At 43.5% G+C, this 27,924-nt stretch overlaps 1 protein-coding gene across 4 annotated transcripts in view; it reads right to left on the reverse strand.

Moving 5' to 3' along the window:
* JCAD (junctional cadherin 5 associated) overlaps positions 1-27,070 on the reverse strand; it is an 88,473-nt gene extending 61,403 nt beyond the window's left edge. The window contains exon 1 of one of the 4 annotated variants that reach the window (XM_042858330.2): positions 26,886-27,070. In XM_042858330.2, the coding sequence (XP_042714264.2) occupies positions 26,886-26,923 (38 nt within the window). In that variant the 5' untranslated portion in view covers positions 26,924-27,070. Of the gene's footprint in view, positions 1-10,121; positions 10,262-26,885 lie in introns of those variants that run through there. The other 3 variants (XM_042858299.2, XM_065582900.1, XM_042858314.2) reach the window with 3 other exon arrangements.
* Between the last annotated feature and the right edge of the window lie 854 nt (positions 27,071-27,924).

A 27,924-nucleotide genomic window follows, 5' to 3' on the forward strand; every position in this document is an offset into this window, starting at 1 on the left:
AAAGTCCTAGTGCAGAGGGTTCTAAATATCCAACCTCTCCTCATTTGCCATTTAAGCAGCTTTATAATTTGCAGAATATTAGTATATCTTTACAAGCCAACTGCAGCATAGCTAGTCATAACTAGACAGATAACCACTGTAACAGGAGTGCATACAGAGTGGCATGCGGGTACACCACAGGATAACTGAGGAGTAAGTGAACCTTAGTTTTCTAGGTACTTTTTACAGGAGACCGATGAAAAGTGTAGCTTTTCTGTGAATTTCTGATAGATCCCTCAGCAGGAAACAATTGCATGTAATACCAATTTCCTGCAGAATCTCACAAATCCGTCCCTGCAGGGATTTCACCTTTCAGTGGTCTCCACTGTACAGTACACAAATCTAATTGGAAAGGTACAAAGGCAGATCTGTGAAGCGACACATGTTTTGTACTCTCTGAAGGCTGGAGAAAATAGTCTCTCATCTTTTAATAAAACAGTGTCGCCAAACTATGCACCCTCCAGTGACCAAGATGATTCTGCACAAAGCCAAGAGGTGGATGTAATGCATGGTGGGGAGGACAGGAACAAGCACATACAGCAGGTCCTGCTGCTTTTGAGGCACAAGATTATACTTCTGCCTTGACAGCAAAACTGGTAAGAGTTACGTCTGTGATAATTGGACACACTCGGGCATTGAAACATCAGTGAAAGGGTGCACTTCCTTAATGACAGCCCGCTAGAAAGAGGAAAGCCTCCTGGGAGTGCATTTCAACAACACTGCACTCTCCAGCTACACCATCAGGATAAAAGTGGCTGACGCCCCAGAGCTCTGTTGGAACGGTTGTCATTCTCCACCAGTAACAGCAAGCGTGCCAGTGCTGAGGAGATCACAGAGGCAAAGATCAGATACACATTTAAAAACAAATTAGAGAGAGTTGCTAACTAGAAACAGATCCTCAGCTGGTGCAAATTGGGTTAACTTCACTGAAGCCGAAGGAGCTACACCAGTTTACCCCACAGGATGATTTGGCCCAAGAGTCCAGCTCCTAGTGGGCGTGCATCCATAAACAACAAACTACCACCACAATTTACACTAACAGGTATTCTTGTTGGCAGACTCAGCAGGGAGAGTGAGAGCTGAATGGACGGGGAAAACGCACTACCTTTGCCCCAGGGCTAGTCCCTCCCGTGTGGGTTGAGGCAGGACAGTAAGGGGACTCTCACACTGCTGCCTGTGCTGGTTCTGCTCTGTAGGTGAACAGAGATTTCCAGTCTCCAGGACCCTCAGCCTGGCAATGAAAATTCACCTGCACTAAACTCACTTAAAGAAACCAAGCAAAATAGCCCAGGGGTTCTATTGGATTATTGTCAGCTCACTTTATTGTTTTGGATGCCATTGTCTTTTTCTAGTAGCTGCTGCTTTCTTGAATGGCTGCCAGCATGAACGTGGGCCCAGTTTTCAAAGGGCCCCCACTTTCTGCACACTCAACGTTTGCTCAGGCCTCCAAACCGCAGACTTACACAGCCAAAGTGGGTACTTAAGTACACAGTTTCCTGATTACTGTGTGCAGGCAGATGTGCACACACAGACCCTAGGCCCTTTGAAAACTTACTTCTATGTATGTGCATTTGTCTGTCTTATTCTTTAAAGCATCATAATATGTCTCATATGTGCAGACACTGTGATCAGCAGCTAACTGCACATTTGTGGCATTGGAAACAGAATTAACTGGTGAGCTTGGCCAGTAGCGTTTACCTGTGAGCAATCTGACATATCCCCCCAGCAAAGGAGGATGGTAAACACAAGCCATTCCATTACAAGATGGTCTGTATCTTAGAAATTCTGACAGGTAAACACCAATGGGACTTGTCCTACTTGGTCATGGTTATAAATATTCAATTGTTTGTTTGTTTTTTAAACTCTTTGTCTTTTCCAGTATTGAGCTATTTATTAACTCCAGCTCAGGTGGACTTGACATTAACACTCCAGTTGAATCTGATCTCAGTTTCTAACTGTTAGCGCCCTTACAGCTTTATCATTTAGAAAGGAATTTCAGCCCGGGAAGCACATTGTCATCTAAGACTTAATTTTGAGCGTTAATAAAGAAAGGCAACAAGGTATGTGCTGCTGGCAAAGTAATAATTCAAATCTTCGCTAGGATGGGGCTGAAATAGTGAGAGGACTAAAACAGCTGAGAAAGCTGTTTGGTTGCAGTCAGCTTTCTGGGGACCAGGCTGTGCCACACTGCTCTGCGGGTATGCAAGGAAGGGAGTAGGGTGCCTCTGAGTGGCAGCCAGGCACAAACGCATTCCCTGCCTGTTTTGGAGTCCAGAAACTGCCCCCTCTCTGTATCCCTTGAAATAGTGGGTGTGGAGGAGATGAGGTTATGGATCTGCCCCCAAGCACTGGCAAGCAGAGCGGACAAGGTGGATAGGGGGGAATATGTGGCACCCTGTATGTGTGCCAGGGAGCTCCAAAAGGAATTCTGCCTCTGCTGGGTTTCCACCCCACCCCAATGCAGAGCGGTGTCATAGAGCTGGTCTACACTCGGGGCGGGGGGAAATCGATCCAAGATACGCAACTTCAGCTACGCAAATAGCGTAGCTGAAGTCTAAGTATCTTGGATCGAATTACCTGGGGTCCAGACGGCGTGGGATCGATGGCCGTGGCTCCCCAGTCGACTGCGCTACCGCCACTCGCTCTGGTGGAGTTCCGGAGTCGACGGTGAGCGCGTTCGGGGATCGATATAGCGCGTCTTAATGAGACGCAATATATCGATCCCGGATAAATCGATTGCTACCCACTGATACGGCGGGTAGTGAAGACGTACCCTAAATGACACAATAGAGGGGGAGGAAGAAAGGGTAGTGTAGAAGTACAGAGTGTAAAAATCTGTGACCATTTCAGGCTTTGACCTTCTGTGCTGGTCTCTATCACCTGAAGAGAGCAGAGAGAGGGAACAGTTCTGTGCATGAGACTTGAAGAAAGCATGACGATATCTGTAGCAATTTTTTTTAAATTGTTCGTTGCTTTCTAACTTGGGAGAGTTGAAGGGCACAGGGTGTTATCCCTTTCAGAGAAGTCAGAATTTAGAGGCCACTTTTGCTATTTTCAAAGAGCTTAAAATCTATAAGACAAGGCTCTGGCCTACTCTCTCACCACAGAAGCTCATCTTAGTCTGGACTGGCTGCCATATCACCATCTCTTGGCTATTTGGAAAGTTAATTCTTTTCTCTCCACTACAGCTCGTCAAAAATGCATTTTTCCCCTCATGAAAATTTTTGAAAGAAAATTTCTCATTTCATATGTTTCATTTATCCCAGAAAACTACACATAATGTTTCCATCCAACATTTTGATTATATTTGATTCAAATGTTTTTTTGAAAACTAAAAAAAGTTTGGTATCAAAGGGGAAGCCGTGTTAGTCTGGATCTGTAAAAGCAGCAAAGAGTCCTGTGGCACCTTATAGACTAACAGACGTATAGGAGCATGAGCTTTCGTGGGTGAATACCCACTTCTTGCATCCGAAGAAGTGGGTATTCACCCACGAAAGCTCATGCTCCGATACGTCTGTTAGTCTATAAGGTGCCACAGGACTCTTTGCTGCTTTCAAAAAAAGTTTGAAAAGTCAAAATTTTGGATTTTGTTTTTCCATAGATCCCAAGGCTGGAAGGGACCATTGTGATAATCTTGTCTGGCCTTCTGTAAATCACAGGCCATAAAACTTCCCCAAAATATCTTAGAAAAACATCCAATCTTGAGTTAAACATTGTCCATGATAGAAAATTCATCACAACCGTGATAAATTGTTCCAATGGTTAATTACACTCACTGTTAAAATTTTTCTCATGATTTCCAGTCTGAATTTGTCTAGTTTCAACTTCCAGCCATTGGATTATGTTATACCTTTTGCTGTTAGATTGAAGAGCCCACTATTAAATATTTGTTCCTTACATAGTTACTTACGGGCTGTAATCAAATCATCCCTTAACCTCCTCTTTGTTAAGCTAAATAGACTCAAGGAGCTCAGTCACTATAAGGCAGGTTTTCTATTCCTTTAATCATTCTCGTGGCTCTTCTCTGAACCCTCTCCAATTATTCAAAAATTTTCTTAAATTGCGAGCACCAGTACTGGACATAATATTCCAGCAAAAGTCACACCAGTGCCAAATACAGAGGGAAAATAACCTCTCTACCTTTACTCAAGATCCCCTTGTTTATTCATCCAAGGATCACACTAGCCCTTTTGGCTATAGCATCACAGTTGGAGCTTATGTTCAGCAGATTATCTGTCTCCCTCCCCAAATCTTTTTCAGAGTCACTGCTTCCCAGGATAGAGTCCCCCATCCTGAAAGTATGGCCTACATTCTTTGTTCCTAGATGTCTACAGTTACATTTAGCTGTATTAAAATGCATGCCATTTTCCCTATCCTGCCTTTTCACTACCGAATTCAATAGGCTGAAAAATGTTTAGTTTTCTCCCTCTATTTATTTCTACCTCCCCCTTTCCACTCTAACTTTTAAAATTTCATCAGCTTTAGAAAAGCTACAGTGCTTTCCTTTTGCCACTCTGCAAGTTTTCCAAAGTTGGAGCCATTTTGAAAAGTCACAGTATAAAAAGAATAAAAAGGAAAGATAGAAAAATGTAAAAAAAAAAAAAAAAAAAAAACCCAAGAAAAACCATTGTACAGTATTCATTGTATTGAACTCGGTGACAAAAAGAGGGAGAAAGGGGGAAAAACAAAAATTCAAAATTTTGAAAAAAATTTGGTTTTCAAAAAATGAAACAAAATTTAAATTTAAATGTGAAATTAAATGAAAATGCTAGTTTCAGTTCACTTTGAAATTTTCCATTGAAAAATGTAATCCAAAGTGACATCTTCCTGCAACAAGCATCATTTTTGACTAAATCTCACTTTTTGGCAGGAACATTTTTTGACCAGCTTTGCTCCCCAATATGGAGGATTCAACATATTCTTTCATCACCTCTAGGCTGGATTGCTACAATTTGTTCTGCTTTGGGTTCCCCTTGAAGTTGATCCAGAAATTGCACCACCTTCAGAGGGAGGTAGAAAGTGTGTTGCTTACCCTTCGAGATGTGCACTTATTGCTAAGAAGCCAATGGATGCTCCCTAGGGCTTTAATGTTGAGATATAAAAAGCCATGGGGCACAGAGCCCAGCTTTCAGTATCTCACCTGATATTCATGTCACCTCATCTGTTTGTATTCATAATCTTGTAGATGTTGGGATTTCTCTAACAATCTCTAATTCAAACACTGCATTCCCCACTTGAGATCTTAGAAAGAAAGGAGCCAGGGTAAACATGTAATTTACATGTTAATAGAGGTCTGCTTGAAAGGAGGTGTGTGTCCTAGACCAATTAGCCACACAACTGGCAAATTAATTGATATGCATTTTTTAAATTGCAAAAAAGACCACAAGATAAAATATGTGTTTGTAAAAGCAATAAAGAAACAATGAAAGAAAAAAGAAGTTTAATCCTTTCCTATCTGTGGCATTTTGAAGTGTTAATTTATATCAGGGTAAATCCAGGATTGAAATTATTCTACAGCATTGAAGACTATCATTAAGTCATGTGTGTGAAAGGAAGTTGTACTTTAGGCTATCCAAAACCTTACACAAAGACAAAGGCATAGTTTGATACAGCTCTAAAAGGAATTACTTCTTGTTGCGATTTGTGTCACCTTTACTCATAATGGAGGGGAAAGATAAAGGAATAGACCTTGACCAATGCTTTATGGGTACATAAAAACAGCCATACTGGGTCAGACCAATGGTCCATCTAGCCCAGTATCCTATCGTCCAACAGTGGCCAATCCCGGGTGTTTCAGAGGGAATGAACAGAATAGGTAATCATCAAGTGATCCATCCCCTGTTGCCCATTCCCAGCTTCTGACAACCAGGGGTAATCTATTTTTGGCAAGGTCCAAATTTCTTGGTCAAGGTATAGTCAAGGTCCAGACTCCAGAGAAAATAATGCAAAAACAATAACGATAATGATAATAATAAGGAAATAAAAAGATTTTGCGGTCCGCTTATTGATTACCCCTGGATCCCTGCCCATCCTGGCTAATAGCCATTGATGGACCTATCCTCCATGAACTTATCTTGTTCTTTTTTTGAACCCTGTTATAGTCTTGGCCTTCACAACAGCCTCTGGCAAGGAGTTCCACAGGTTGACTGTGCATTGTGTGAAAAAAACTTCCTTTTTTTGTTTTAAATTAATTTATTAATTTCATTTGCTGACCCCTAGTTCTTGTGTTACAAGGAGGAGTAAATAACACTTCCTTATTTACTTTCCACACACAAGTCATGATTTGATAGACATCTATCACATCCCCCTTAGTCATCTCTTTTGAAAGCTGAAAAGTCCCAGTCTTATTAATGTCTCCTCATATGGAAGCTGTTCCATACCCCATATCATTTCTGATGCTCTTTTCTGAACCTTTTCCAATTCCAATACATCTTTTTTGAGATGGGGCGACCACATCTACACACAGTATTCAAGACATTGACATACCATGAATTGATATAAAGGCAATATGATATTTTCTGTCTTATTATCTATCCCTTTCTTAATGATTCACAACATTCTGCTCACTTTTTGACTGCTGCTGCACATTGAGTGGATGTTTTCAGAGAACTATCCACAATGATTCCAAGATCTCTTTCTTGAGTGGTCAGAGCTAATTTAGACCCCATCATTTTATATCTATAATTGGGGAGGGTATGAGGAATTTTCTCCTTTCCCTATGGCCCTCTACTGAGGCTCACTCATCTCTTTTGGGGGGTTTTTGTAGGATCTTCTTCCTCTGATCATCCCCACAAGTTCTAGATGCCTAAAAGATGGCAGAGTGAAAGCATGTCTGCACACCACCGAACAGAGCTGGCTGGGCTCAGAGAAGGAAGTGTGCTGTGCCTGCCTCAAGAGTGGCACAGGGGTGCACCATAGATGATGCCCAGAAGGAATCTGGCTGAGGTCACAGGATACAGAAGAATTCTTCCTAGAGACTGCTGCTGCTGTGGGGTCCTGGCCACTCTGCTCTAACACACTGCACAATCTAGCCCCAAATCAGTAGGGTTACAGAAGAACCCTTGATTGATGGAACATCTAAGGCTACATGAGACAACTAAACACGCTAGGTTTTAAATGTGTTTCATACTGGTCCTTTCATCTTTCCTGTGCGACTCTTAACACTTGCTTGTACAGTCTTATTGTAGGGCCTATTTTAAAGTGTATTGTTACCTTTAGCCAGTCTCCAGTCAAAACTGTAGGAAGTTAAAACATGGTGTTGTGTGTGTGTGTGTGTGTGTGTGTCTTTTGTGTTTTATTTTAATTGGGAAGCTACCAAATCAGTTGTGGAGAAGTAATATGCGGTCAATGAAACCTTTACAAAATTACTAACGGTACAAGTGAAAACAATGACACCTGATGTGCACTGGTATAAATAAGAGAACCAGACCCAGAAATTCTGGCATGCCTGAGAAATAAACACTTGTGCAGTATGTAATTACTGCATTACAATTGATAGTGTTTCTGATGCATGCTCTTAAGTTGACAAGCACTCTTATCTTTAGCGATATTAGTTGCCTATTCCACTTTCATACCAGAAACATCTGGCTGCCTTTTGTACTATCAGGATGAAAAAAATAACCACCAACTATTAGCAACATCATTCTTTGCTTGAATCCTTTTAAGCCAACTTTACGCTTGGAGCTTATTTTCCCAACCAAGCTGCAGTACTCCGGGAACAGGGGCTGACTGTATACTAGAGATGCAGGTAGGCCTGTAACTCTAGGTGTACAAACATTAAACAGTTCCCAAAATGTTGTTTACAATACTTACTGGTATAGTCAAAGTAAATAATTCCATTGGAGTCACTTCTGCATGTGTGAATTTGATGCTCTTCGTTGGCTAGAACTAAGCACAATGAACCACTCTTGCACTAGTATAAATCTGGAATAACACCATTGAATTTGTCCCTGTGTGGGCAGGCACTGTTCCATTCTGGATCCCACTTCTACCAATACACCTCAATTCTGGTCTGAAACTTCCTGCGTGCTCTGGGGTGGCCTGCTCTTTTAAGGCCCTGAGACCTGGAGCTGACCATCTCCATCCTGTTAGCCTACCTCACACACCTGGGATGGGGTCTGGGGTTAATTAGTAGAACCAACTGAGTATGGAAGAGCTGATTCTCCCATAAAGAGCAGTAGGAAGCGGTGGGGGAAGAGAATGACGAGGAGGAGAAAATGTATTCAGGAAGTTTAGCGAGAGACTACAGAACATGGGAGAGGCTCCTGCAGGGAAGACCTTGAGACTAGGGAAGTTGCTCCAACTAGGAAGGGTTGGGAGTAACCTGCTAAGGCAGGAAGGATCTTGAGACACCAGAAGAGTTTCGGGCTGTGCCTAGCTTAAGGTTGGAGAGAAAACTTCTGGGTTTATTGTTGAACTTTAGTGTAATAAACCACGCCCTAAGGAGGGCTGTTGTCATTGCATTCAAGAAAGCCTGTATGAAGTTGATTTAAGAAGCCCCTTGAAGAAAAGGAAAGTGAGGCAAGTCACCTGCAGAGCAACCTCTGGCCATGGGGAAGGGCTCAAGAGGCAGCCAGTGTGGTAATTCTGCTATACCAATCTTAGGCATATCTCAATCATATCCAGGGCCGACGAGGGGGGGGGGGGGAAGCTGGTACAAATTACCGGGACCCGGCGGTCCGGAAGGGGGCCCAGGGCCCGGCTTCCCCCCCTCTCGTCGCCTTACCAGGGTCAGGCGGTCTGGAAGAGGGCCCGGGGCCCAGCTTCCCCTCCCCTCTCATCGGCCCTGTTTAGCCAGTCCGCCCTTACTGGGGGACCCAAAAAATTTTTTTCACTGAGGCCCGAACCCGCTCTTGGCGGCCCTGATCATATCAACGGTATGGTGGTTTCTACCAGGGAGAAATGCTGATTAAAGTTTAGGTTGAGGCCATTCAAATCTTTCCCACCTGTGACCCTGAGTCAGGACTGAAATCCCAGATACTCCACTCAGAATGGGGTAAATCAGGAGCTTCTCCGTTTAAGTCAATAGTTATACCAGTGTAATACTGGAGTAAGCAAGCAGGAAATCAAGTCTTAGGTCTCCAGAGGAAACAAGCCTTTAGTTCAGAGTCTTTCACTGAAAAGAAGGGTTTGTAATAGAAACAAAGATCCATAGTTTCATATAAATTACCATAATAAAAGAAATGCATAAGCAATCAAAGAAAATGATGCAATTAATTTGTATATGAATCTCTTGCTCCCAACTCTTACTCAAGATAAAGTTATATAATTGGAAAGCTAGATCAGTGAATGGACTTCAGTTATGTTTCTTTCTGAAACATTGTATCTGCCCGTTTCCCTCCCCTCCCCCCCCAAGCACTTGATTTGGGAGATGCTTGGACAGGTTATTATTTATGTCAGCACAAACTGGTGGTACCAGGCATGCCTCTGCAGTAGGGAAGGAAAATACTAGCACCAGCATCTTTGCACAGCATATGTATGTGATGAGATAATACTCATCTGGCACTGAGCAGCTACTGGAACTCAGTAAATCTTTGTTTTGTAATTGTGTGCAGAACAGCTACTGCCAACATCGTACATGATTATATAGCATGCTGTAATAAATTAAAGATCTTGATAAAGCTCTAATTGTGTAAAGTTCATGTTATTTCCAGAACTTCAGCTAAACACTTAGGGCCTGATTCCCCTCTTACTTTCACTGGTGTAAATCAGAAATAGCCACTTGGAAGTTAATAGAACTACACAGGTGTAAAACTGGTGCAAGGGAGAGTCAGTGGCCTCTTAAACTCAGGTGGAAGACATCAGAGATGAATCACTCTAAAAAGCTGTATTAGTATTTATAGGGTAACCTAGAGTTAACTTTAACTAGTCTATGTTACTGGCATTTTTAAAGGAACTGGGAATCAGCCATTCATTAGAAATTGCTTATGTTTATGTCCTGCAACAGATCTTGCCATATAGAATATTATTCTGTTAATCAAATTACGTGATGAGGTATTTCCAGTTCAAAACCCATCAGGTTAAATATGGCCAGATTCTGCTCCCTCTTACATTGCTGTAAAATCTAGGATAACTCTACTGACCTCAGCTTGGTCCAGAGTGCATCCCTGTGGCTTTTGTTGGTAAATTGGTGGGACATTTCATCTCTCATAGCACTAACAGGAGCAGAGTGTCCAGTTCCACTGCATGGTGTTCTGCAACTATTTGTTTGAATGGCCACGTTTGAGTGAAACAAAAATGAGAGAGAGAGAGAGAGAGAGAGATGTGGAAAAATCTCTTTATGCCTATAAAAGGATCACATCGAAACCACAGGATTTTGTATAGGAACCTATTTCCTTAAATAGTAGTAACTGTCATTAGATACATTCCCTCAGTTAAACAAATGGTGGCACAGAAAAGTACTACTATATCACACAGCCGTTCCCTCTCTTCCTCCTCCTCCCCCTCCTCACATGTCTCTTGCCTTCAGAAACTGCAGATTTAGGACACAGAAGAGGAAAGTGATTGCAAAATAAATATACAATTAAAGGAAAATCTGCAGGGTGGGATTTCACTGCCCTCCTCAAAAACCACCATTTTCTTCATCTGAACTAGAGTAACTGAAACCTTGAACTAATTCTTACTGGACTACTAAAATATTGTACAAATTCACACTGGAGTCCTGCCACCTGAGGCCTACCCAGTGTCCAGAATGAACTAGAGAAGAGTGGAGAGTCAAAACTGTTTAGAAGCCACTGAGCCCAGTCCTGCCATTATCGACCAGCCTGAATAATCCTACTGATGTCAGTCAGGGCAGGAGTTAGTCAGTGTCCCTTGTTTAGGGTGGGATTCTGACTGCTCCTCAAGGGCCAGCAGTTGAGGAATTTGGGTGGTTCCATTGCAGGGGGTGTGGCAGAAGTCAGTGACTCTGCTCCCTGTGTGAAATGGAACCCAGTTTTGTGGGAGCATCCCACGCATCCCAAGAGAGTGGGGTTGGCAGAGGATGAAGCAGAACAGGTAAGAGGAGAAATGGGGACAGGGCCACAGGGTCCACCATTGCATGCAATGCCTCCAAGGCAGCAGCTCCAGTTACTGCAGCTTCAAGTTCAACTACTACCCTGCAAGCTAGAGAGGGCTAGGAAGGGGGAGAAGATTCCTGACACCCCAGCCCCTATGGAGCTCCCTTGGCACCAAGCATGTGGTAGGGTAGGGGAAGGGTTAGGGTTGGAGAAAGAAGATAGGCTTTAATATTTACATTGCATGAGAGACCCCTCAGCCTGAGCATAACCTTTAATATGAGGTTTTGTTGGAAAAGGCAGTGGTTGTCATTTATATGGGGAGTGTGTGTGGTGATTTGCTGATTAGCGTGATGCACATGCTGTACAGAATGGTCTGTGTAGCCCTTCCCTTTCCCTGGCAGAGTGAGGATGTTATCTGTGGCCCTGGGGATAATTCTTGGTAGGGTGAAGGCCAATCCCTGCCTCCCTCGCAAAAAACCTGAATAAAGGGCTTTGGAGAGAAGTCACGCCACAGACTGCATGCTAAGCATGGAGCACGGCAGCAGCCCATCAATGGCAGCTATTCCAGCACTCCATGTGGACATGAGCATTGCAGGCCCATAGGTCATGCCCCAGCTCAGTATGCAGCCCCCCTTGCTTGCTCTCAGAGAGGCAACACAGAGCAATGGCCAGGGCCCTCAACCAGGATGCAGGAAACCAAGATTCAAATCCCTGTGCTGCCAATGGTCTGCTGTGGGAGCTTGGGCGAGTAACTTCATCTCTGCCTGTGGCCATTTTCTCTCCCACCCTTCAGCTGTTTATTTAGATGGTAAGCTCTTTAGAGCAGGGAGTGTCTGTCATGATGGCTTTGTACAGCACTTAGCACGATGGGATCCCAATCTCAGTTAGGGCCTGTAATATAAATAAAAAATATAATAATAAAAAGCTGGGGAGTGACCACCCCCAGAACAGTGAATTGCTGTATTTCTTCTGCTTTGGGGGCTCTTCCGTTCCGTGCCTTCACTCAGTTCCACCCTTTGTGAATAGCAGGGCACTTGCTCTGTGTATGTACATTGCTAATAAAAATATGAATGCTATTAATGAAGGACATCTAGGACTCTCATATTCAACCTCTCACCCTTTATAGTGTGTACCTGAAGGGAAAGAAAGGTTGTGTGAATGGAGGGACACTGCACCAGAAAGAACTGGTTTGTATACTTCTTGAACTTTTTAATGTGACTGGGCAGCAAACCAGTGCAAATGGCGTGTTATTTTTCCATGCCTTTGTCCCAAAATGTGTATTTCATGGGCTTAAAAGAATAGTCTATTAAATGTGATAAATGAGGCCATTTGTCACCAGCCTTTTAGCTTTTCTATTAAAGTAGGATACAAGATAATGAGGAGGGCTTGAAGAAATCCTTTGTGGTGTTGGAAACCAGGGGCACATGATATATGGAGTGGATTTTATGCCTCTTCCATCATGTGAATGAGATCTGACAATATTCCCCTCAGACCTTGTGAGTCTTTGACAGAGAAATCAGAGACAAGAAAAAAATCACTAATGGACCAAAAATCAGTGACAGGTTCAGGGGCGAAAAAGCAATAAAGATAAGAAGAAATGCACTTAGTGTAGGGTAAACCGGTCTCTACTTGGTTTCTTTAACCTCTTATTTTAGAATTTGGTTAATAGCACATCTCGGTCTCCACAGTGGTATCCCTAATTAGCCAGACTTTCTCAATAACAAACGTGGTAAAAAGCCTCAAGCGATTTAGTCTCATCTCCGCTGAAAGGAATTATGGACTAGATTTGGCCCCTACAGTGGAGGCTGGAGGGAGTGGTGATGTAGGAGCTGGTTTATAGCAGCTAGACACTCCTCCACAGTAGAGCAATCCCCAGGTGGGGAGATCCTTTTAGGCTCCTTTGTGCCACCAGAGCAGGTCAAAGTGGGCCAGACTGTTCTGATTTGTTCAGAATTACACATTTTGGGCCACATGTTCAAGAGAGCCCCATGTACTGTTCATCTCTACAGTTACATGCAGTTGCACTGATTCAATGGGCAAATTGGGTGATTCCACATGCAAATAGCTGTTCAGGCAACTGATTTTTATGGTAGGAATAACACCCAGGCCACTTGTAGTAATTAGGTAATGCCTAGGTTCAGCTGGATTAATTGAGCATGGAATTTGAATGTGACCCTTATTTTCTAGGCACGTCCCCTGACTAGCACTGCAATTACTGTACGGATTAAACTTTTACTGCATATACCTCTATACATTAGGAAACAATCTACTGTGATGTGTGAGACAGATGTATGCTCATAGAAATGCTAACTGAATGTAAAGAAAATTTCATAGGCTTTATTACCATACATTAGGCACTTCAAAAATAGCACTTGTATTTTAATTCCGCCTACATTCTAAATGCTGCATTTGTACCTTTCTCCTGCTCTCACCTTTGCGCTTTCCTCCATGCTATCATTAAAGTGCAGCACTTCCTCCCTTTCCTTTTGCCTAAAAATCAACATACATATACAGAGCAAGATAGAGATATAGGTACATATAGATGACTGTAGCCACAAACAAATAACCAAAGAGACCAGAGTCTCTGGAAGTTTGAATCTATGTTGTATGTATCAAATATATCTATACTGTATGGTCTGTGTTTGAATTAGATTGTCCCATGGATCTTCCACAGGCTCTGGGTGAGATCCACAAAGGGACTTAGCCGTTGCAATGCTGAGCATCATGGTGTCCAGGCTGCAGGAAGGCACCTTGCGCTGCTTAGCACTCCGTGAGTGGGAACCAGCTGTTTGCAGGCCGGTGGCTTAGGTGCCTACGCCATTACTTGCAGGAATTAATGATGCATCTGTCTTGCTCCACACAAACATTTAGCTGAGTGGTTAGCACACATGCCAATATGTAGGAGACCCAGGTTCAATTCCCTCTTCCCTGTCAGAGGAAGGAACAGGGGTTTCCCTCCCCTCCCCTCCGACGACCAGTCTAACCCCTGAGCTATGGGATATTCTGACGTGGGGCTCCGTCAATCTCTCCTGTTGAAGCTGTTGCACTCTAGATAAGTAATGAAGAGTGATTGGGACAGGGGGAACGGACCCAGGGTTTCCCACCTCCCAGGTGAGTGTCTGTGACCCAAAAAACCTCTTTATGTCAACTGCCAGAGGGCAGAAGGGGTGCACAGAATCCTTGTGTCAAGTATGTGCACCATAATTCACCACAGGGTGGCCTATAAGGCCCCTCCTGAGAGGCAGTAGCTCACCGGTCATTGTAATCATTGTGAAATACAGATAATATTTAAGAACTTATGGACCTATACTGGAAATTATGTTCTTAAAGCCTTGAAGTTAAAGGCAGGTCACCAAGAGGGGCATGGGGCTGTAAATGCTTATCTCTCTATCTGGTCATTGTCTATTTGCATACTGAGCCACCAGCTGATCAAGAATGCAAAACTGACGAGATCGTGAAATCTACAGGAAGACACACACAGCAGGAGGGTGTCTGTTTATGACTAAAGATCAAAGGACTGTTTTGATATATCTGGGGTTGCAAAGAGACACACGGTATCCTTCACCGAAGGGACAAATGGCAGTGTGTTTTGTCTGATGTAAAAAGGATCACAGCAAGGCCTGGCTGAAAATCCTGGAAGGACTTTGGGGTGAGCTTTGCTTTATAAGACACCAAAGTATCTAGTTAAATAAATCTAGCTTCTAGAATGTGTGTTATGATTTGATTTGATCTGTACCCCTTTGTGAAAAACACTTCCACTTGCTATCATTTGAATCTCTTTGTTAAATAAACTTTGGCTTGGTTTCGCTATAAACCCGTAGGCCCGGACTCCGTGGCTGCTCACCACCCACCAGCCACAGTTGATCCCCGGCCCCGCTCATCAGCTTGGGGAGGGTGGAGAGCGGCGAGTGGGCAGGGGCCTCAGAGGGGATGGAGTGGGGGTGGGGAAGAGCTGGGGAAAGGGCAGGGCCTTTGGGGACGGGGCGGAACGAGGGCAGGAAGAGACAAAGTAAAGGTGAGGCTTTGGGGGAAGGGGTGGAGTGGGGCTGAGGCCTCAGGATGAAGCAGGAGTGAAGCCGCTCCAGGGAAAAGGAAAAGTCAGCATCTGTGAATAAACTTATCTAAATGCTGTGTGTTAAACAGAGCAGTGATCAGAGGTAAAACTGGTAAGCTGGGGTGTACTGCTTCTCTGGGAGCAGTGACTGAGTACTGTGAGTGTTCAGTGGAGCAGGGGCAGGACCCTCCAGGCACATGCTCACAGGGCTCAAGGTACCTATCCCTAACCCGCAGAGGGACAGTGGAGCCTGTGCAGGATGAGAGGAGAGGGTTTGTGTTGCTTGTGACCAATGGAGTTAGGGAGCTGACCCCTGGAAGCCATAGACAGGCTTCCTCACGCTAAGGGCAGATGGTAGCAAGGTGCCTCACAACCCTGAAGCATCACAGTGCCCCAACCATGAGCACCCACCTGGGAAGTAGAAGACTCTGGGTTTATTCCTGATGCTCTAACCATTCTTTCATTATTTATCCAGAATGCAACAGCTTCAATAGGAGAGACTGAGGGAGCCCCACATCAGAATATCCCATAGCTGTGATTGAAGACCTCTCCTGAGGGGTAGGAAACCCCTGTTCAAACCCTTTCTCCCACACTAGCAAATGGGAGATTTGAACCTTGGTCTCTAGCCATTAGGCTAAAAGTTATAAGTTGGGCACTGGTAGAACCATCATCACCACCTCCTCAATTTTGAATGGGAGTCGATCCGGTAGGCGTGCTCGGAGGCTGACTAGCAGATTGGGGCCCGCCTGTGACTTAGGCGGGTGAATGCCTATATTTCCCTGGTCCATGGCTCACTCTGGGGCTTAGCAGGACATAGGTGTCCAGATGGCTAGTGAGGCAGGATTGTGCATACCCAAAGGTAGGAACACAGATGCCTAGGGAGTTTTTACTCTGAAAAACGTAGGTGCCGCGTGAGTTTAGGGTCCTATAGGTTGGATGGGAGTTTTGTGGATCGCAGTGGAGCCAAAACTGGGACTTGCGTGTCTACACCCTGCATTTAGGCACCTAAGTCTGGGGTTTAGGTGCCTCAGTGCCTTTGTGGCTCCCACCTCTGTCTTCTTCTGTATGTGAACAGCACCATGCAGATGGTTGGCACTCGATAAATAAGTAGATGTCCATAGATATTAAAAATCAACTTACAGAGACCAGTGTCTACCAAGAGGTTTCAGAGGAAGCCCAGCAAAAATGAAGATTTTAAATCCTATTAAAGGAATTCCACAAAACTAATTCCCAATCAAGGGTACCAATTAAGTGAATGTTGCTATAAACTGCATCTTTACTAAGGACCCAGTTCAGCCAATCACTTAAGCACTTGCTTAACTTTAAGGCAATGAGATTTAAAACCATGCTTAAAGTTAAACATGAGCTTAAGAGCTTTGTTGAGTTAGGGCCTTAGAGCGCTCTAACTGGGTCTGATCTTGCAAACACTTCCTAGCAAGCTTAAGACTTAGGCTTTGTCTACACTGAACTTTCGTTGTTAAAACTTTTGTCGCTCAGGGGCGTGGAACCCTCCCGCCCCGAATGACAGAAGTTTTAATGACGAAAAGCGCTGGTGTGGACAGCGCTTAGTCATCAGGAGACAGTCTCCCGGCAATGAAGCTACTGCCCCTCATTGGGGGTGGTTTTATTTTGTTGCTGGAAGAGCTCTCGCCCATCGACAAACACCGGCTACACTGCGCACCTTACAACGGCATGCCTGCAGCAGCCCTGCCACGCCATTGTAAGGTGCACAGTGTAGACATAGCCTTAGTAATGGGAATAGTTCCCCAGAAGACAATGGGACTAGTCATTTAGAAAGTTCTAGGCCTGGTCGTAGTTTTCAGATCAGGCCTTAAATTAACATTTTGGGGCTCAGTGCTGCATTATTAAAGTCAATGAAAGTTTTGCCATTGATTTCAATGGGAGCAGAGTCAACCCCTAGCTGCAGGCTGCCCAGACTACATCTCACTGAAAGAGTGGAATAGCATTGCTCATACATGAAGTCTTGATGGTCTTCCCATTTCCCCTCCTCCTCCTCCTCACTCGCTCAGTTCCAAAACAAATTGCTGTTGGAAAGGCTCAGACGGTTTTACTTAAGCATTCCTGCTTGTAATATGATCCCCTTTGTATAGGGAAGTGAACTGGTATAATGCATTGAATCCTGAAAGAAACAAAAATCAAATAGTCATAGGAAATATCAAGAAATATTTCATAAAATACATCCTAAACCACACAGTAGATTGAATGCTGCAGATGCACAGCTTAGATCAGCCTCTTTAACTGGTGCATTTTCAAAAGCACAATGGCCTATCACTAAAACTAGCAGGCAATGGAGTTCATAACAGCACTCCTTGAGTTCACAGAAACAAATCCATCCTTCCATCATAGACATGTGGGAGGCAAAGGCAGTGGAACGGGTGCCCAGTTATGCAGAGGATCTGCAGCTATATGGATCCCAAACCCTCTATCTTCCTATACTTCTCTCCCTGCTGCGAGATCTGAGCCCACACTGGAGTCCAAACACTGAGGTTGTAATAGCGAAACATGCAGGGATTTTGTCCATCCCTAATGCTGCAGAGCCCCCCCAACACAATTGATTCAGGATAAGAGGATTATGAGGATTTGACTCACAGCAATATACTATTTGGAACTGAAGGAAAGTGGTTTTGTTGTGAACACCTTTAATTGGCTTGTTCATCTTATTAGTTCTAAAAGGGTTAGGAATTAAAAAAAAAAAACCCACAATGAGCCAATACTGCCCCAAGTGACACCATGGACAATTCTATTAACTTTAGTGAGTTCAGAGCTGGTCAGCAATATGCTTTGCTAGAACAGTTGTAGCTTGTTACGGAGTTCAGGAGCTGTTCAAAACATTTACTTATCTGACTGACAAAACGATATTAAATAACTTACGCAGTTAAAGTAACCATGGTTCGGTGTAAACAATGTATAGTGCCAAGACTGATGCTAGACGCTATTTGGAGAATAGCAAGGCTGATTATATATATATATATATATATAAATGAAGCTGAGAGGTTGCGGCCTCATTTTCAAAAATGGTTTCTAATTTCAATTTTTTGGATTTCTAATTTTCTGGCCAAGGTGTTTAATTTTCAAATATAGATGCCTAAGGTTAAGCACCTAAATACGAGTGGCCTGATTCTCTGAAGTGCTGAGCACTTACAGCTCCCATTGTAGTCAGTTCTACCACTGTGATGCACTATGGGAGTCACATGACCTCAGTGATTTCCAGCCAGCTCTCCTTAACATGCTCTTGGTCTGGAAACGACGTTATAAAAACAACTGAAAGGCAAAGACTTAAACTTGAAAAGAAAGAAAAGTTCCAAGCTTCGTTTGTGTTAATAAGGTACTGTTCAGATAATGTAGCACAAAATAGCAATTTAAAGAAATAACTGAAGCCCTTCTCCCTGGATATATTCTCCTGGACAGATTTAAACTCACAAGTCCACTACTACATGACGCAAGTGAAGACAGAGCGGAAAATTAAAGGAAGAGCCTAAAGAATCAACACTGACACTAATGCAGGATGGTTGGCTGAACGTGAGGAATGGCTATATAATGGCTACAAGTTCCCAAACAGGGAAAAATGTGTTTCTGCTTAATGGATTGAGGTAATGAAGTATTGATTCTACATCTGAAATTAAACGGTGGAACATTGCATCCATTTTGCTGCAGATGCCATCCAGTAATTCAGAGAACAGTATGACAAAAGGTTTTTTTTTTTGCAGTTGCTCCATCAATGAAAATAGAACAAAAAGGATGAGAACTACTGAGGTCTAGATATTCAGCACAATACATTAACCTTATGGGAAAACATTGTAGTATATCATGCAGTGTTACAATGCATTGTGCAAATTCAAAAATGCTTCTGCAGCCATCATCAGCCTCAGGGTTGATTGAATGAAAAGGATGGCTGACACCCCACCTTTCCCAAAACACTCCATGGAGCTCTCTGGAGGATGCATCTCTTCAGTTAGTTCAAAACTATCATAAGTATGTTGGGATTTGCACCCAGCACAAGAAGGGTTTTGATTCAAACAGCGCATTTTATACACAAGGGACTCTACAGAAAAACACTAAGTTTACAGAAGCAACTGAAGGTTTCAGAGGGACTTGACAGATTGCAGGCTGATGACACTACTATTGTAGTTTCTGTGGAAATCTGGCTTGATGTAATTAACAAGAAAGAACTCAAACCACACAAGGACAAGGTCAAAAAAAATGATTCAGAGCCGCCACGGACTCTTTCATTGCTTTGCCATAATGACTAAACCCAAATGGCCTAGAACAGGAAGAAGTGGCTGAATTTTAGGTGATGGATCATAACCCTGAGTCCCTTCCTTCTCTTCTACCATTTAAAAGTGAAGAGTCAGTTTTCTACCCCAAATCTATGTTTGCAGAGGTTTTGTCACTGCTTGTTTGCATCAAAATGGCGGATGACTGAGGAAGTAAAATCAAGGAAGACAGGACAGAAATTCACAAAAGCCAACATGCTAGGCAGAGAGCTGCCTAAGCTAATCAGTGGCAGATGCCAACCACAGGGGTGTTTGCTAAGCCCCGCCTTTCTCATGGAGATATAGGGATCTCCCTGCAGCCTCTCTGCTAGCAATTCACAACCTGGGACCCCCTCTGGAGTTAGGAGCCTGTGACGTTTTTGCAAAAACACAGGTGCTGAGGAAGCTTTTTGCTGAAACAATTTAGGCACCAAGTGAGTTTAGGTGCCTACAAGTTTCAGTGGGAGTTTTGTGAATCACAGTGGAGCCTAAAACTGGGACTTAGAAACCTAAAACCAGACCTAGGCTCCTAAATCAGGCTTTAGGCACCTAAATACGTTTGTGAATCTAGACCTTTTTAGGCAAGGAACAGAGCACACAGAGCTTGTGTTGACTTCAATGAGAGCTGTGAGTATTGAGCATTTTTGAAATCAGGCCATTTATTGAGGTGCCTCACGTAGTCATCTGACTCTGTGGGGAAAAAAACACTAGATGATCCCTCTCTTGGAGAATTATTATTTAATCAAATTTGGTTTAAAAATTCAGTTATTTTAAGTTAAAACAAATATTTGATATAGATGTTTGTATTTTCACCCAAGCTTGTAAGAGTTACTGCTTATTAATGACAAGAGAAAAAGAACCCGTGCTGTTAGCATTGCATGTCTTCAGAAATAATTGACTGTGGACCAAAACAATTCCTCTTCCTGGAAGTCATTAAAACATTAAATTTCTGGGACAGCAATAATACCAACAGAAAACTTGCAAAAAATCAACTCAGAGATTGTGTGACACTCGGCACTGTGATTGTGGCAGTCCCATGGCATGATCTGCGTATCAATAAGAAGATCTCAGACCTTTTACAAAATGAGATCCACTAAAATAACATGGGTAAAATATGACTTGCTTAGTAGACATTATTTTGTCTTGATTCATATTTAAAGAAAAGGTGCATTATGTGAGTTAAAAGTAGACTGTTTCAACCAGGGCCGGCTCTAACTTTTTTGCTGCCCCAAGCAGCAAAAAAAAGTGCCGCCCAGCCGAGCCCCCGCCGCCGGAGCCCGCTGCCCCCCCGCCGAGCTCCGCCGAAAACCCCCCCCCCAGCACCGTGGCCCGCGCTGCCCCCCCCGCCGAGCTCCGCGCCGCCAGAACCCTCCCTCCCAGCACCGCGGCCCGCGCTGCCCCCCCCGCCGAGCGCCGCGTCGCCAGAGCCCGCCCCCCCCCGCCGAGCGCCGGAGCGCCCCCCGCCGAGCACCGCCGGAGCGCCCCTCCCCACCGCAGAATGCTGCGCCGCGCTGCCCCCCGCCACCCCAAGATTGGCTGCCCCTTACCAGGTGCCGCCCCAAGCATGTGCTTGGTTGCCTGGTGCCGGCCCTGGTTTCAACACGTGAAAAGTGTGTGTGTGTGTGTGTGTGTGTGTGTGTGTGTGAGAGAGAGAGAAAGATCTTCAGCATGGAATAAAGAAGAGGGAGGAGGCTATTTGTGTTTCTTCAAGATGCAATATTGACAACAGTATTTCTATTTTAAATGTCTACTTTGCACTGAAGTATATATGAGTGATTGCAGCAAAGTTTAGTACACCGTAAATAAAGCCCTCTTTATGCTGACATACACCCTTTTCAACCCTGTCTAAATTGGTAAAATTGCCCAGGAGGCATGTCAAATTATACTCCATCATGTGTTGTGACTGCTCCCCATGCTAGAAGGACTGGAAGTTCTAGGTACATTTTCATTTTAAAACCTTTGTGATCTGTGTGGGGCACAGGGATGGAAACCACAAGAGTTATGTTTGTTAGGCTCCTATGGCTCCCTTTTGGGCACTGCACTGAGTTGTGCAGCATAGCTCAGCACAGTGCGAAGTTTAACATCAGACTACATCAGAGGTTTAACAAAAGGAGGCACTTTCTTCCCTGCAGGTAGAAAAGTGCCAGGAGCATAAACAGCCAAGCTTCAGTACCTGCAAAATAAGAGAGAGAGAGACAGAAAAAGAGAATGGGAACACACTGCCAAGGAGCCACACTATTAAGTAAAAGGGGATATCATTTCTGTATCAAGAGGCCTTGACCAGACACCAAAACTCCAGTGCTTTTGATGTGATTAGAACCCTGCATATATTCTATTCTATTACTTATATTTTCCCTGTGCAAGTCTCTGGCAATTTATATATTTAATTTTAAAAAATGGGCCCAAACTTTAGGGGAGTTCAGAATCAAAACCTACATCTGGATCTGAATTTCCCAGAGGGGTCTTATCTCTGTAAAGTGGTGAAACACCCATTCTCCCCTCACACCACCTAGATTCAGCGGCCGATCTGAACAGGACTTTGGGGTATTTAAAATCATCCCTTGGATGAGGGAGGCATTAAATAAGTGTAAAGAACTATCCCCTAAGTTTTGTGACTCTAGGTCACTTCTGCTTATTTTTACCGATTTACGTATTCTCAAACAAGAGGTAGTACATTAACCCCTTGTCTTTACACATGCTTCTGGGCAACTACATTTGCATTGCACTGATACCATCACGACATACCAGGTAATTTCAACAGTCCAGGAGATACACGTCTGATGGATATCCAGGAGTTGGTATGTTGGACAGCACTGGTTAAGAACTGACAGAAATTCCCCTCTCACTGCTCATGCCCAGTGGTTTGTTCCTCATTGCTGCTTCCTTCCTAAATTCACCAGGGCTACCCAGAGGCTTCAGGGGGCCTGGGGCAAAACAATTTCGGGGGCCCCTTCCATTAAAAAAAAGTTGCAATACTATAGAATACTATATTCTTGTGGGGGCCCCTCTGGGGCCCGGGGCAAATTGCCCCACTTGCCCCTCCCCCCGGGAGGCCCTGAAATTCACCCAGCACCACTAGAAATGCAATTTGCCGAACTTCCCTGACTCGTCCTCTAGATGCCTCCTCTGCTTTAAAGTATTTGACACACAATGAAACAACCAGCTCACAGTGTGCCTCGCATTTCAGAACAGTGTGACATATACAAGTAACTGAGGGGCTGTCTACACTGCAGTTAGACACCCACAGCTGGCCCATGCCAGCCAACTTGGGCTCATGGGGCTTGGGCTAAGGGGCTGTTTAATTGCAGTGGAGATGTTCGGGCTCAGCCCAGCTCCGGGACCCTTCCACCGTGCAGGGTTCTCAGAGTTTGGGCTCCAGCCTGAGCATCTACAGTATAAACAAACAGCCCCTTAACCTGAGCCTTGTAAGCCTGAATCAGCTGGCATGGGCCAACTGAGGGTTATTAATTGTAGTGCAGACATACTCATAATCACAAGAATGAAAGTACATACCTAAAGCATCCACTTAGATAGATAACTAATTATTAGATTCCCACTATCTACTTCTACTGTTAATGAAAAAGTAAGGCCAGATATTGTTCTCTCTCTGTTACCAGACCTCTATTCACTCCTCAATTGGAACTGAATCACAAGCAAATAGAAAACAAATCAAGTCTTACAAATCAGATTTTTTTTGTATTAACCCTGAATTTTATAAACTTCTTTAAGGGTCTCACATCTCCAAATGTGCACATTGTTTAGTGGTGGTGTGTGAAGTTAACATGAGGCCTATTATAGAGTGTGATCTGTTTTATATAGAAACATATTGTTTGGAACATCAAGAAAATTTGTTACAAGAGATTGTATTGTCACCTAAGATTGTATTCCTTGAGAGACAAAATCCTTTCTGCAGTTATCTGAATTGTTCATCACATATTTCCCTTACCCCATCTCACCGGTTTGAGCATAACACAGGAACAGATTCTGACACCTGCTGAAGTTCTTTGTACCAGTCCGCTGGCACAAAGCCACTGTACAGATGGCAGACCAAGCTGCCTGAATAATTTTCCAGCATGAGGGAACCGCCAGGTGGAGTATGCCTGGGGTAGTGGCCTTTATGCTATCTTCCCCCGCCCCCGGTCCATGGTGGAGGGGGTGTGGGCGGGAAAAAAGGTATGGCTAGAGTGCTCCCATGCCCTGGCAATCCTTGCCTTGCTGGAACAGCTCCTGAGACTTGGGCAGCGTGAGCAACTTAGAGCAGCCATGACCCTGCTCTAAATTGTGCTTTGGGATTGACCTGGTGCTTAGCGGCCTCAAGATCTGAGAACTATAAAGGTGGCTTCAAACCACTTTTCCAAACCCTGCCCCCCTGCAGCACAGACACGGCAGATCCGAGGACCTGGGCCACAGTGTCAGAAGAGAAGGAACATATGAAACATATTTTAAATGTATCATTAACAACAAATAATGACCTGTAAGAATTAAAAGACAGTTAATTCATAAGTATGTGGAAACCAGTTGGGAAGATAAATCGCACAAGAGCCATCATTTTTCTGTGAGGAACTGCAGAATTAGCTTCATATCCATTACTCTGCAGCAAATACCAACTCTCCAACCAGATCCCCAATAACAGTACTACAGTATTTGTTGGTTTAGGCAATAACCTAATGGGTTATAGCAAACCAAATATAAAGAGTAACTATTTGGGGTAAGGGGTGCAGTAAGAGCTGGGTTCAAATCCCAACTGGGTTAGAAATAAAAAATGAGTTGGATGGTGTTAGGTTAGTTCCTCAGAGATGTTTGTCGTATGTGTCAGATACTGCACTGTTTACTATTAACAATGAAAGGACTGGAACAGCAAGTGTTGCAGGTTAGGAGTTAGATGCTTTTCTAGAGCTATGTGAAGAAGCTTGTACAATTCATGCCTGCACTAGGCACAATGGTGATCACATTCCTGGACTACAATCCAACTAATATATTAGTCCACCACCTTCTTGAGCACCATATTCACCCAGTAGATAGTAAATAAACAACGCTAATAATTAATATACTATAATGATTTCTTCTTCAATAGCTTTCACATGAGCATCTCACAGCACTTCAGAAGCAGTAACCAATTCAGCCTCAAAGCCAGCGCTCCTTTGTGCTAGGTCAGATCATGCAGGATTCTGTCCCTCAAACTGCCTCCACCAGGGGAGGGTTCAAACACGAGGGCAACAGGGAATGTATCCAGAACTGGTATGTATGCTTGCAAATGGAATTACGGGAATGGTGGATGGAGGTGTCCTCTTAAATAGGGGGAGGGAGAAGCTGTTTGTTCTCCACAAAACACGTCACTGGAACATAACCCACAAGTATCACCGGGACATTTCAACTCATCTCTGATGGGCTGGGATCCCCATAATCCAAGGCCCTCTGCAGCTGAACGTTTGGCAGCATTGCCTAAACCATCTCTGTACATGAATTCACTCACCACTAGTACACAGCCACTTCGCGATGAAGCACAGCAGCTGTTCAATAGTGCACAAAACTACACAACAGGATAGGGCAGAAAGTGAAAGACGTCCAACAACTTGACACTCCGGGGGCATTCAGACCGGAAGAACCTAATTGCCTAGGTTGGAAAGGTGGGACTCCAAGTGGTCAGGACCTCCATTTTACATTTCAATCATCTGCATTCATCTGTTAAAGCACCATGCCCATCTATGGTGCTGTATATATAACAACATTCAAACAGTAGAAAAAGAGAAAGGCTGGTGATGCTATCAACCAGTTTTGCTGAAACCATCCTCCCTCCATAACATTCATGCACATTTGAGCTTCTCCTTTCTTGGGTAAAGGGAGCTTACAGTAAAATATAATGGTTCTCTGAACATACGCATCATTATCAATAAAAAAATAACACAACACACACTCCTCTGGCAGGTTCCCATAAATATCTTCCATAAAAGTTCATTTTTCCACATGAACAAATTGTAAGTATGTGGGGTTTTTTTTTCCTCTGAATCTTGATACGGAACTTCAATTCTTGGCACTAGCCTGTGAAGTTAAAATGACATCAGCTTGACTTTCTAGGCTGAAGTTTTATAGTTGCTGCCTAACCACATTTCTTTGTCCTGAGAATATTCACTCTCCTCTTGGCTGCCTCTTTAATAGGGCTTACTGTTCATGGGTATCATTAAAAGCTGTGCATGTGTATTCACTATAATTCCCCGTGATCCATACCACAAAGCAAGTGGTGGTATGGAGTGAGAAAGCTGCATTTCTCTCTACAAGACAAAGAGGCGCTGTCAGTTTAGATGTGTGTGGCTTTGCCAACCTAATGGCTTTATAGTGGCATTGCATAGTCTGTGACATGAGAAACCTGACTTTGCTATCCACCTCAGGACTGTTTCTCCCTAGGACCAGTGGAGTCCAGGACATACTGTGGGAGGTGACGCATGTTGGGGATAGTGGGGGCAGGTGACAACCACTTATTGTATGAATACAGCCCACTGGCTGAAGCCACTCTACCAGCTATCAAACAGAGAAAATAGATGAATTGGAAGAGAGGGGGCAGTGGGAAAGTTAGTACCTCAACATGTGAATGGGCTGGAGGATTCAGAGTGCCACCTGTAACAGCATTTGTTTGGTGTTGTGTGCAGTTAGGGAGAACACAAAGAGCCTGGGAATGGGGCAGGATAGTGAGTGGCAACATGAAAAAGAATTAAACAAGCAATTATCTCAGTAATGGACGCTGCCAGGATTTTCAGATGATGTGACCACTGATTTCTAAGAATGAAGACCCTAAGGACTGATTTCATGCCCAGGATCTGGGATGATCTAAACTGTGGGGGAGAAGCAGGGCAGGTACAATTTGTACAGTTCAAACCTCTGAATAGAGTTCAAGCTCTGTTTGGAGCACTATGTTTCATGCCTGCATTTCAAAATCAAATAGGGTTTCAAGAAAGAGAGGATTTTTTACTACACCGTGTCTTTGAAAGCAACACAGCAAATATAAAGGCACTTAATTATCTGGCAACACTGCATCAAAAATACTCCAGAATAATAGCTCTGTTGTTATTTAACAGCACTAACATATACACTGTAAACATATCCAGTGTGATCCTAGAGTGCACCGCTTGAGCCTTCTGCATGGAGATTACACTGGTCAGACAACCCTGGGAGTGACTGTACTTAACATTCAACAAAACAAATCAGGTTCTAGTTTAGCATTAGGCTGACTCAAACAGAATAAAATCCAGTTTTGTTACTGCACCAAACCCTATTTCATCTATTCCCTAAACACTCAGCCTCTTTTCCATGTGACAGAGAATCAGTGCTGCTATCCTCTCTCCATGTAAGCTTATCATTTCATCATTTCACTCCTGTTGTATTGAAATAGCCACAAGACCAGATTAACAGTTAAAGATTGTGAAGCCATTTGCCAAATGCTTCTTGCTCTATTAGTAGCAACATTTTTGCAGTTTTCACACACAGACACACACAGAGATATATACACAGATTGCAGGAAATTTTTACCTTGCATGCAAACAGGAGAGATCCTGGTTTCCTCTCATGGATCAGAAGTAGGATAAAAAAAACGCACCAAAACCCTAACAGACTCATCTGCTGAGAGTTCTCTAAATCCCAAGTCTGCTTCAGCTAGCGGCTCTAAGTTTGTGCTCTGAATAGAGGCTGTGTTATTTTAACCACAGGATTTCTAGTCATGGGGGAGGAGAGATGGATTAGGTACGTTTGCAATCTAATGCTTCACGTTTACCTCAAGTGAAATTAACTACTCTAAGCCTGATGTAAATAAGAACTTCTGAGATATAAATTTCAAGAGCCCTCAAACCAATTATGCCTAAACTAACATGTTAAATAACTGTGGAAAATTCCAGAGGAATAAGATAACATACTTTTGTGTTCTAAATAAAAGGCATGTGTGGAATTTCATGCTAGATACTGACACAAGTGAGACACAACAGATGAACTCTACAGACTAACCTATATAAGGTACAGTACCTTATACAGTAATATTCCCAACACCTGTTAGGATGTATTTCATCAGACATCAGAGCAATTCAATTTATCATGATCCATGACAATTACATAGTTAGATGTAATATTTCAGTAAAGCAAATAGCATCTTTTTAGAATAAAAAGCAACATTTGTAAAGGGGCCTCACCAGGCTCTCCAGTTTTGTAGGTGCATAGGTGTCAGTCAGCAGGAGCAAGGAGATAACAAGAGCTCTTGAAACTATCATTTGCACTCGCAGACAGCTGTAGTCATAGTTAAATGCAGGAAAAAACTTGCGTCCACAAAACTTTTGAAAAATCAAGCTGAAAAGCTGTATTCATTGCCTGGTTTCTCATAACAAACACAGTGGTAAAGTATCATGGTTTGGCATGGGCTAAGTGACAGACTTCAGTGCTCACCTCAAAAGCAATGATTTACAAAAATTGCAGCCAATAGGCCTCCTTTCTGAGCTGAAAGTCATTTTTGTAAATAAAACATGCCCTTGAATTTTGGACTTAACAGAGGGGAATCATTCGCATGGGGAAAAAAACAGTGAAA

Source organism: Chrysemys picta, chromosome 2, assembly GCF_011386835.1.
Source record: "Chrysemys picta bellii isolate R12L10 chromosome 2, ASM1138683v2, whole genome shotgun sequence".
Taxonomy (NCBI): Eukaryota; Metazoa; Chordata; order Testudines; family Emydidae; genus Chrysemys; species Chrysemys picta.